At 47.9% G+C, this 11,032-nt stretch overlaps 1 protein-coding gene across 1 annotated transcript; it reads right to left on the minus strand.

Moving 5' to 3' along the window:
• Positions 1-3,238: 3,238 nt before the first annotated feature.
• LOC122025570 (vacuolar protein 8-like) lies at positions 3,239-5,534 on the minus strand. The gene has a single exon (XM_042584400.1). The coding sequence runs from the start codon at positions 5,266-5,268 to the stop codon at positions 3,526-3,528; it is 1,743 nt and encodes a 580-aa protein (XP_042440334.1). The 5' UTR covers positions 5,269-5,534; the 3' UTR covers positions 3,239-3,525.
• Between the last annotated feature and the right edge of the window lie 5,498 nt (positions 5,535-11,032).

Here is an 11,032-nt window from a genome sequence, read left to right on the forward strand (position 1 = left end):
CTACCTACAAGAAAACGTTAGTCCGAGGTGGAATGAAAATTATACAACCCTACAAAATAAAGTATTAGCATAATTTATATAAGGAACAAGTAGTAATTAGATTCTGTCTCGCCGAGACCAGAATCTAGTCAAGATCTCAACTTAGAGTTCCGAAATGGTTCTAAGTTGGATCGGCGCCTAAGTTCCCTTCCCGGGAACCCGTCCTCACTGTCACTCCCCTCCATTGACTTACCTTTACTTACCTGCCAGACGTCCGGTCAGCCCGTCGACTCGTCCGGACTTCGTGCCAGCTAACTAGTCAGCCCATCGACCTAGCAACACTGAGTTAGGACAATAGATAAAAATAGTACAGTAAACCTAGGGTTACCTCCCTAGGGTTGCCTAACTTCACTCACTAGAACTTCCATTGCCTGACTTCACTCACCAGGACTTCCACTACCTAGCTTCACTCACTAGGACCCGACTTCACTCACCGGGACTTCCCCTACCTAGCTTCACTCATTAGGGCCCGGTTTCACTCACCGGGACTTCCACCACCAAGCTTCACTCAGTAGAGCCCGATTTTACTCACCGAGACTTCCACCTTGCCTAACCTTTGGTTAGAACTTACCTTTGCTAGTCATCTAGTCCTAACTAGACTTCTCTCTACCAAATATCAAGTCCTGTTTGGGTCAACCCTTGGTCATATTGTCAAACATCGAAACCCTAGAAGTGGATTGCACCAACAATATTTGTCCGATATAACCAATAAAGGAGGTGATCGGACACACATAAGACTTGAGTCCAGTCAATCGGCTACCAAGCCTCTTTCGACTAGATTTGAAAAGGAGGCTAGTGATACGGACTATTACGAACATACCCAGGTATGATGTGATAGTTAAAGTCAGGGGGATGTGGCTGTCAAAGTTAGGGTGAGGTGGCTGTCAGGGGGCCACTCACAATAAGGCTTGGTTCCTTGCCCATCACTAAGGCCCTCGGTACAAGGACGCTCGAAAAATAGGTTGGTCGGACCAAAGTGACCTAGCATTCCTTACATATAGTAATGTGCCTAGCATATACCCGACTAGCCATCATCCGTCTAGGTTCAAGAGAGTCCCGACCGACCACAAGACCGACCGAGTGCACTATTCAAGCAAGACCTGGGGGCCTATCATCTCGCTCTGGGTGCCTAGTATACAATGGGTTAATATGGCAATCAGTCAAAACATAGGGGTCTTCACTGTCAATTTTCCCGTCCTTCTGTACATGGGAGGCTTAATAAACAAATGGCTTATCTTCGCCAAGTAAATATACAAGGCAAATTTTAGAAGAAACCTGACTAAATTTCCAGAGCTCAAATATCACTACAGGGACATGCCTCCTAGTACAAGGATGATCTACTGAAATTACTGGTCAGGCTCCTCGGGGGCTCAGTTCTCCATTCTTCGAAAACAAGTATTCCTACCTATGGTCGGTCGATTTTAAGAACTGTCCAAACCTAGGGGACTTGGATTCCCATTACTTCATAATCAGATCTTCAGCATTACATAATCCAAACCCAAGCAGTCTTAAGGGTCGTCTGTCATGCCATACTCAATATTCTGCTCTTATATATATGCATTTGGTCGACCAAACATTTGACCGGGATATCTTTGGGGACCACATTGCCAGAGAATCATAGCAGCTTGTCAAAAAATAATAACCGCTTATCAGATAATATTTTCTGCTATTTTGTGGATATTCAATAGAACCTTCCTCAAAAGTGACTCTACACTTCCCATTAGCTGACACTTTATGATAGCATGTTCCATCAACTGTCTCATTGGCCTTAGTTACAAAAAGGGTGCGCACAGGTAAGGGAAGATTTCTTAGACGGTGACTATTTGCCTCCCAGAATACATATTCCTTTACTTGACAAACTCTGACACCTGACATTCTTTATCATCTTATGATTGCAGAGGTTATGAGAAGTGGTATATAAAGCAGAGTCTTCTCCGATAGCAATGTACACTTTAAGACGCTTTTTGAGACACTTATGCTTTGATACACCTTGACACTCTCCGCTACATAGCTACTGTTCAATTTCCCGTTGTGACATCACATTGATTTGAGCATCAGAGGGTCTTCGCCAGAGACCCCTTTTATAGTTTTTAGGCACTGACGTTTGTTTGGTCTCTCTAGTGTGCCCAGGAAGGATTTTTGTTCTCATTTGCAGCCCCTACTCTCATCTAAAGTCTTCATTCAATCAACCTCACTACCACCTGCCTAGTGCGTTATCTCTCCAGCTTTCAGACATGATCATTTACGTTCCAGATCAGGCTGAGGAGATTCTCACAAACGACACCAAATTTGATCCCGTCCAGAAATTGAGTTGGATGGAGGAGCTGGTGATGAGGGTAAGGATGTTGACGAAAAGAGGACATAGATTTATGGCCTACAAGGGCATTGTAGGCTTTTCCGCCTTACAACGGAGTGGGGTGGGGGTGAAGGAAAGGTCGCCGATTATACTCATGAGCCTGCGCACACGTAGAGAGATCATATGAGAGCGTTAGAGCGAGAACTAAGAAAGAGATCACTGATGCAAATCCTCTGACGCTCAAGTCAAAAGCAACAATATTAATAAAGGAAGTAGGAATAACCGTAAAAACTAAATAATAAGAATCAATAATATAACATACGAAATATGGCCATGTAAGTTAAAGTGGATAGGGAGATGAAGATCAAACAAACCGAGAAATATGCCCATGTAAGTTAAAGTGGATAGGGAGATGAAGATCAAACAAACCGAGTAAAATGAACAGATCGGACGAGATATATAAGGAAACCAGGCAAGTGGACCAAACTAATTGAGCTTGTCCACAAGATTGACCAATCAAATTGAAAGGGTTGTGGGTCAATTAAGGGTGTAAATCATGTGTATTAGGGCAGGAAAGCTAATTAGGGCAAATTGGATTTGTACGACTGAGCGAGGTCATGGATAAGCATTAGAAATATTTTATTTCCATGCAAAAGTTTTTGGTATAATCATGCAATATGTAGTTTTACGTAGGACATTTTATTTTTTACTCATATAATTAACCTTGAATTAATGAATGCTGGATGCTGATCACATGATCCTGGACATGAAAATTTCATCGACAGCTAGTCCCTCAGGGAGAAAATTAATTAATTGGACAGAAAATAATTTTTAATAATGAGGGGAAAATCCAAAACGACAACATTAAATTTGTCAGTTGCTTTGGATTTGCATGGTCAGCAAGTGAGCTGCATGTGGTGGAACTGCCCACGTGAACCCTGTCCCCAACCTCTTTCGCTCCTCAATCCCAATCTCCATTTCCTGCAATTTCTTACTCAATATTCATCTTTGGAATTGGATCGTTAGTTAATTACATTCAAGAAATGGATATTGTGTTTGTGAAAGATGTTTGGAAGCATCTTTCTTTCTTTCTTTCTTGATTCAAGGATGGAATATTTACACAAAGATTTGATGTTCTTGGAGATTTGAAAGCTGAGTTTGGAGTTAGGAAGATGGAGAAGAGTTAGAATTCAGGAGCTCCAAATTCCGGCGAAGATGGCTGTGAATCTGTTGGCCGACGACAGCTTCTTGATGAGTTTCTTGGCCTCCGCCACGTCCGTCTCCGCCAGCTTCTCCAGGTGCTCGACGCAGCCCGACGCCGCGATCCTGCGCCGAACGGTGGTGCCGTGATCGGTTAGCGTCACGAGCGCCGCCACCAGGAACCGTTTGGTGGCCGACTTTTCCTCCGGGTTCAGCAGCCGGAGCAGCCTGTTCAGGTTCTCTTCCTCTTTCACAAAACGTTTCCGGTTCTTATGGACCGACAGTACGCCGGCGAGGGCCTCCGCCGCCATCTCGCGCACTTGAAACGACCGCGCCTCGAGGAGTCGCACTAGCTCCGGGATGAATCCCGCGTCCCCCATCGCCCGCTTCACTGCCTCCGACGCGCTCCCCAGGCGCGACACGGCCTTCAGTGCCGCCTCCTGAACGCTGACCTCGCCGCCCCGCAGTAAGATCAGAGCGCGGTCGAGGAAGCCTGAGACAACCAGGTGGTCTGCCACCGCTACGCTCGGCGAGGTGATGCAGAGGTTCTCAATCGCCCGCAGCGACACCTCCTTCGCCTTGGGTGAGCCGGCGTCGAGAACCCGAACCAGCGCCCCGAGCACGCCATCTCTGGCCGACGTGCTCTGCTCGCCGTGGCAGGCGACGGCGAGCAAAAGCTCAATGCCTTGCACTTGCGCCACTTCGTCACTCGCCCCGGTAAGCTTTATGAAGGCCGCCACGGCGCCCTGCTCCACCATGTACCGCTTGATCTCCTCCACGCCGCTGATGCTTCGCAGCACGCCGCAGGCATAACGCACCAGCTCGCTGGTACTTGACTCGTCGCTGCAGATGCTGAGGAGAGCCGGCACGCCGCCGTGGGCCGAGACCGACCACGCGTTGTCGGAATTTTCCGTCAGCATCTTCAGCGCGCTCGCCGCTCGCTCCTTAGCGACCATTCTTATTCCCGACGTCTCCAACAGGCGGATCAGCGGCGCGACGGCTCCGGCCGTGACGAGTGCAGCCTTGTGCGAGTCGAAGCGAGCCACGGCAGCGACCGCCTCGGCAGCCTCCTCTTGTATGTCGCCTCTCCCGCAGTACTCGAGCAGGGTGACCAGGGAAGCCACGCCGTCGGCGACCTCCACGGACAGAATTCTAGCGTACCTGTCGTCCTCGCGAAGAACTTCATTGAGCGCGCTCAACGCCCGCAGCCGCATCTCCACATCCCCAATCTTGAGCCTGGACACAAGATCCTTCACGTAAAACCGGATGTCGTCGCGGCTGGCGCCGGCGTCCGGCCGCGACAGGACGATGGCTCGGCCGATCGTCAAAATCCCAGAGGCGTAGACCTCCTCGAGGCGCTTCAGGTGGAGGTCCAACTTAGCAGCGACCACGTCGAGGTCGCTCCGGAGCAGAAGCTTCCCCCCGCTGTAAGACTCGTCGGCGCAACGGACAACCAACCGCTGCGCCTCGCCCACAGTTGCAGCTACCGACTGCAGCAGGTCCAGAATCCGGGGGCTGTTCGAAGAGTGGTCGGCGGCGGCGAGGGAGGAGCTGAGATGCTCGAGCTTGAGGCGAATGAGTTGCCATTTGGACTGGAAGCACCGGAGAATGTAGGTGGAGGAGATGAGGAGATTGACGAGATCAACTAAGTCCCTGCGAAGGCTAATTTCTTGAGGTTGCTCAAGAACAGTGGCCGATTCTTCGACTTCCTCCTGCACCATGTCGGACGTCATGGCCTTAGAGTCATGTCCTCATGCAAGAGGAAGAGGAGAAAGAAGAAGAGGAGGAAGAACAAACTTTTGCTTCTGCAACCGTAACTGAAGTCTATCGTCTTCGGCCAAGTGGAGATGTTTCTGCTTATACTGTCAGTGCTGTGGCCAGAAGGGAATAAGGTTAAGTCACTGGAAAGCAGAGTTACCAGCGACGGTGAAAATGGTCGGACCAGCAGAGTTACGCTGCAGGCCTGAAATTCTCAGGGATTGCCAAGTTTACAGAGAGAATTTGCAGGGATCATGAGTGGGGCAGAGCAATCCATTGGGAAATCTGAGACTTATTGGATTGGTTTAAATAATATGAATACTTTAGTGGAATTATTTAGTTTAAAAATTAAAAGAGTGCCTTTTATTTTATTTTATTTTATTAATATCATTAAAAGGCTACTTTTTTTATTAATTATTTTATCTTACCTTGGGTATCTAAATTAGTTTTTATCTTTTGTGTTAGTTGTCACGGGATTATCGTAACAACGTTCTTTAGTCAACCATATGTTAATTTGTCACCCCATCCTGGGATACCTAAGAAATTAAGAGTGGTCCTGGCACTATTATCTTGGGTTTTTATTTTTGACTATTTTGAATGTATAAAAATGAAATCACATATGTATAATATTACAATAATTATGAGTGGTTATATATATATATATATAGTTTAGCTTTAAATATCAGCTTGCATTGATTAATTTTAAAATAATCAAGTAAATCTTATAGAATTTTTTCATCATTTTTCAAAATAAAAAAAATATATTCATAACGAATAATCTAGGTTAATAATTTATTTTAAAAAATTCACCTGAAATGAAAATTAGCACATTAAATACTTTGCTAAAAAGACGCTCGATCGCTATTATTATCCTGGGCTATATGTACTATTGATTAATATTGATTCTGTGCGGAAGTTGAGTCGGATGAAGACGGGCCGCGCTGTCCTCGAGGTTGACGGAAAGTCGTTACGAAGCCTGGTCGATCAGGCACCCGTCGGAAGAGCTTACACGAGCGGATGACCGGGGGGTGATGACGGAGATGATGAAGTAAGGACCTTGCACACACTCAGACAAGCCACCTTATGTTAGAGACCAAGAACCAGGGAAAAAGTCCCCGGGTCAGACCCTCTGACGCTCAAGTCAGATACTTTTTCCCCAGAAACACAATGAAAGGACGAAAAGTAAGAAACGAGTGCGAAAAGATGAGTGAACGTACCTGCGTAAGGGACAAAGCCTCCCTTTTTATATTGCAATGGGTGCTTCTGGAATCTGACGGGTGTCAGAGAATGTCGGATGTCAGGCTTTGTCTGGCGGTGAATGACACGTGACGTCCTCCTATAGGTCTAGGAAGGAATCAGAGGGCAGTGAACGCCAGACCGTTAGCATATTCTCTGATAAGCAGTGATTATTCCCTAACAGGTTGTTACGATTCCCTGGCTTGCTTGTCGTATAATGTATGCTTGCCCCGATCTATTAACCATGGATTGGGTCTCTATGCCTGCCAGCTTCGATCTGTGGGTGTAGACCTACATTTCCTAACCTGCATTTGTCGCTTCCCAAATCCAGACCTGTTTGTCCATCCCTGTCATGCGTGTCCTGTCCTGTGAATTCCTGACCTGCCTTACCTAGTAAGTCGTGACCTGTAAGCCTTAGTTTAATTCTGCTTATCCTGTCCTGTACGCCTTGACCCGTGTTTCCTGTCCTGCAGGCCTTTTGAATTCATACTTGACATGCACGCATTGATCCTCATATCCTGACCTATACGCCTTGATCCTCATATCCTGACCTGTACGCCTTGATCCCCATATCCTGACTTGTACGCCTTGATCCATATATCACCTAACCTGCTCTGCGAGTCTTATCCTATAGAGATCCCGACCTGTACGTCCCGTAGATCCCGACATGTGCATACTGATCCGTGTTCCCTGACCTGTGAGCCTTAGTCCACTTATCTCGATCTGTATGTCTTTGATCCGCCTATCCTACTTTAAGAGCCTTGGATTGCCTATTCCAACCTGTACACTTTGATTTGTGTATCCTGTGCCGCAAGTCTATGAATCCTGACCTGTAATCCTTGGTTTGCCTGTCCCGACCTGTATGCGTTGGTCCAGCTGTCCGGTACCACAAGTCTATAAATCCTGACCTATAATCCTTGGTTTGCTGGTCCCGACCTGTATGCGTTGGTCCATGTGCCTGGTACCTCTAGTATATAAATCCTGACCTGTAATCCTTGGTTTGTCTGTCCCGACCTGTACGCGTTGGTCCATGTGCCTGGTACCTCCAGTCTATAAATCCTGACCTGTAATCCTTGGTTTGCTTGTCCCGACCTGTACGCGTCGGTCCATGTGCCCGACCTGTACACTTTATCCGGGTATCCCGACCTATAAATCCATACATCCTGACCTGTATGCCCCACCTTTCGAGTTCTTACTTTGACATGTAGGCTTAACTCCCGCCTGCCCCCTGTGTCCGACCAGGACCATCCTATGGCTTAGCCATTTGAGCTCCACGTAGGCCGGACTTTTGACCTCCACGTAGGCTGGACTTTTGACCACCACGTAAGTTTGACTTCTGGCTACCACATGAGCTTGACTTTTGACTGCCCCGTGGGCTTGACTTCTGACCGTCCCAAGGGCTTGACTTCCGACCACGTCCTCTTTTCGACCCCACTATCATACACCGTATCACAAGCCTCCCCCTCAAGTATAGTCAAAGGAGGTTCTAGTCCGACTGACTAGACCCTCGCCTCGTTCTTACCTGTCCTGGCTTGTGTCTCATTATTTCCTGACCCCTTTTCCCCATATCCTACTTAGAATTTATCACCTTCCATAAAAGATAAGCGGGATTTTATTGCATGCATGTTGATTCTTCGATTTCTGATCATGCCATTTTCCCATAAATGTCACACTGTTCCCCAAACGTCGTCTCGTGTTCCAAGGTAATCTCTCCACCTTCTCCTTCCTTATAAAAGGGTTGCGTATACTTCCACCTTACTTTCTTCAAGCTACCCCCCTCTCACTCATGGAACCAGACGAGCTATCTTCTCTACGTCACCAGCTCGCCCTTAAAGAAGAAGCCTTGCTTGAAATGACAATAAGAAGGGACCTTCAAACCTCTCTCTGTAGAGAAATGGAGGAGCTTTGGCTGGCGGCCAAATCAAGAACTCGGGCCGAGGTAGCTCTCAAGCTTAAGGCTCATGCGGACTTCCAGAGTCAAGTCCATTATATTATTTACCTGAAGATGAAACACGAGGATACTATGACCCTCCTGAAAGAGGAAGGCCGGATAAAGGATGAAACCATTGGCCAACTGCAGAGCACCCTCAAACTTATTAAGGAAGAACTAGCTCAAGCTCAGGCTCATCTGGCAAGGAGGGATCAGGCCTCTGGATCTGGATTTTGTAATGATAATGTGAACTGAAAAATGTTCTTCAGCTTTTATTACATAATATTCTTTGCATTATTTGCCTCCAAGGTTGTGGGTTTGTACTTCAACTTTTATTAAATAATATTCATTGCATTATCTGCCTCCAAGGTTGTGGGTCTGTATTTCTTTGTCTCTCATAGTATCGTGTTCCATAGACGCATGCCCCTAGAAAATTTGCTAGAAAAGATAACTTAAAACTTAAAATGGATAATTTACTTACCATACCTTTTTCTTACCAAAAAGGGCTGGAAAGTTGTGGTTTGTACGGAACTGCCTGTTTGCATCTCGTATTGACATGTAAAGATCTGCCTGTTTACATCTCGTATTGACAATAGAAGTACGACTGCAGATCTGTTGAGCATGAAAGTATACCTTGTGGATTCACATTGAGGCGAGAGTAAGAGATACTAACCAAGAAAGTCGTTAGTCGTGAGGGCAGACTCACTTATAACTCGCACTGGGGCGAGAGTCTAGGACACCAACCTGGAAAGATCGTTGGGTGTGAGAGCATGCTCACTTATAACTTGCACTGTGGTGAGAGTTTGGGACACCGACCTGGAAAGGTCGTTGGGCGTGAAAGCATGCTCACTTATAACTCACACTGGGGCGAGAGTCTGGGACACCGACCTGGAAAGGTCGTTGGGCGTGAGAGCATGCTCACTTATAACTCATACTGGGGCAAGAGTCTGGGACATCGACCTGGAAAGGTCGTTGGCGTGAGAGCATACTCACTTATAACTCGCACTGGGGCGAGAGTCTAGGACACCGACCTGGAAAGGTTGTTGGGCGTGAGAGCATGCTCACTTATAACTCGCACTAGGGCGAGAGTCTGGGACACCGACCTGGAAAGGTCGTTGGCATGCTCTGGGACCCGACCTAGAAGGTCGTTGGGCATGAGAGCATGCTCACTTATAACTCGCACTGGGGCGAGAGTCTGGGACCCGACCTGGAAAGGTCGTTGGGTGCGAGAGCATGCTCACTTATAACTCGCACTGGGGCAAGAGTCTGGGACACCGATCTGGAAAGGTCGTTGGGTGTGAAAGCATGCTCACTTATAACTCGCATTGGGGCGAGAGTCTGAAACACCGACCTGGAAAGGTCATTGGGCATGAGAGCATGCTCACTTATAACTCACACTGGGGCGAGAGTCTGGGACACCGACCTGGACGGTCGTTGAGCGTGAGAGCATGCTCACTTATAACTCGCACTGGGCGAGAGTCTGGGACCCGACCTGGAAAGGTCGTTGGGTGTGAGAGCATGCTCACTTATAACTCGCACTGAGGCGAGACTCTGGTACACCGACCTGGACGGTCGTTGGGCGTGAGAGCATGCTCACTTATAACTCGCACTAGGGCGAGAGTCTGAGACACCGACCTGGAAAGGTCCTTGGGCATGAGAGCATGCTCACTTATAACTCGTACTGGGGCGAGAGTCTGGGACACCAATCTGGATGGTAGTTGGGCGTGAGAGCATGCTCACTTATAACTCGCACTGGGGCGAGAGTCTAGGACCCGACCTGGAAAGGTCGTTGGGCGTGAGAGCATGTGATGTGCGCAAATATTATGATCATTTACGCATGTTTTAGCACACTTCCACGTACTTTATTCATATATATTCGTTGCATGATTGCCTCTTCGTCTTGTATTCATTATATATATTCTTTTGTTCGGATATCTGCTCTTTGTTTGGTTTTGTGTTGACAGGGACAATTTTCGGAGCAAAAACGACGATTATCTACGCACCGAAACAAGCCAAAGAACACGGTCGTGCAACACATGGTGGTGTGACCAAACAAAAGGGAGCAGTGCATGGTCGTGCACCCTTGCACGACTGTGCTGCCATAGCAGAGGCGGAGCAGTGCACGGTCGTGCACCCTTGCATGGTCGTGCGGCCATGGCAGAGGCAAAGCAGCACACGGCCGTGCATCATTGCATGGCCGTGCCACCCCAGGCTGAGACAAAGGAATGCCCGGTCATGCATCCTTGCACGGCCGTGCCTCAGGGAGCAGATGCCAAAGACCACACGGCCGTGCCAATCAGCACGACCGTGTAGCTTCGCCAGAGGAGAGGATGGGCGTGGCTGTGCCAACCTTGCACGGCCGTGCCATGGGCCGTGTGGCACCCATACCCTAGCTTATAAAAGGGTCAAGAAACCTATTTTTGAGAGATCTTTGGTTCGGGATTTCGTCCCTCCCCTTGGGGAAAGCCGTCGAGCTTCATCCACCGCTGTCTCTTCACGATCCGTCCATCTCCGGAGCAAGGAAGCATCCCCAATGCATCGGAATCATCAAGCATCTCTTCTTCCTTTCCTTC

Source organism: Zingiber officinale, chromosome 9B (genome assembly GCF_018446385.1).
Source record: "Zingiber officinale cultivar Zhangliang chromosome 9B, Zo_v1.1, whole genome shotgun sequence".
In the NCBI taxonomy this organism is placed as follows: Eukaryota; Viridiplantae; Streptophyta; class Magnoliopsida; order Zingiberales; family Zingiberaceae; genus Zingiber; species Zingiber officinale.

Excerpts from the sequence above, each read along its gene's own strand:
- LOC122025570 (XM_042584400.1), bottom strand. The coding sequence starts at position 5,268 with ATGACGTCCGACATGGTGCAGGAGGAAGTCGAAGAATCGGCCACTGTT.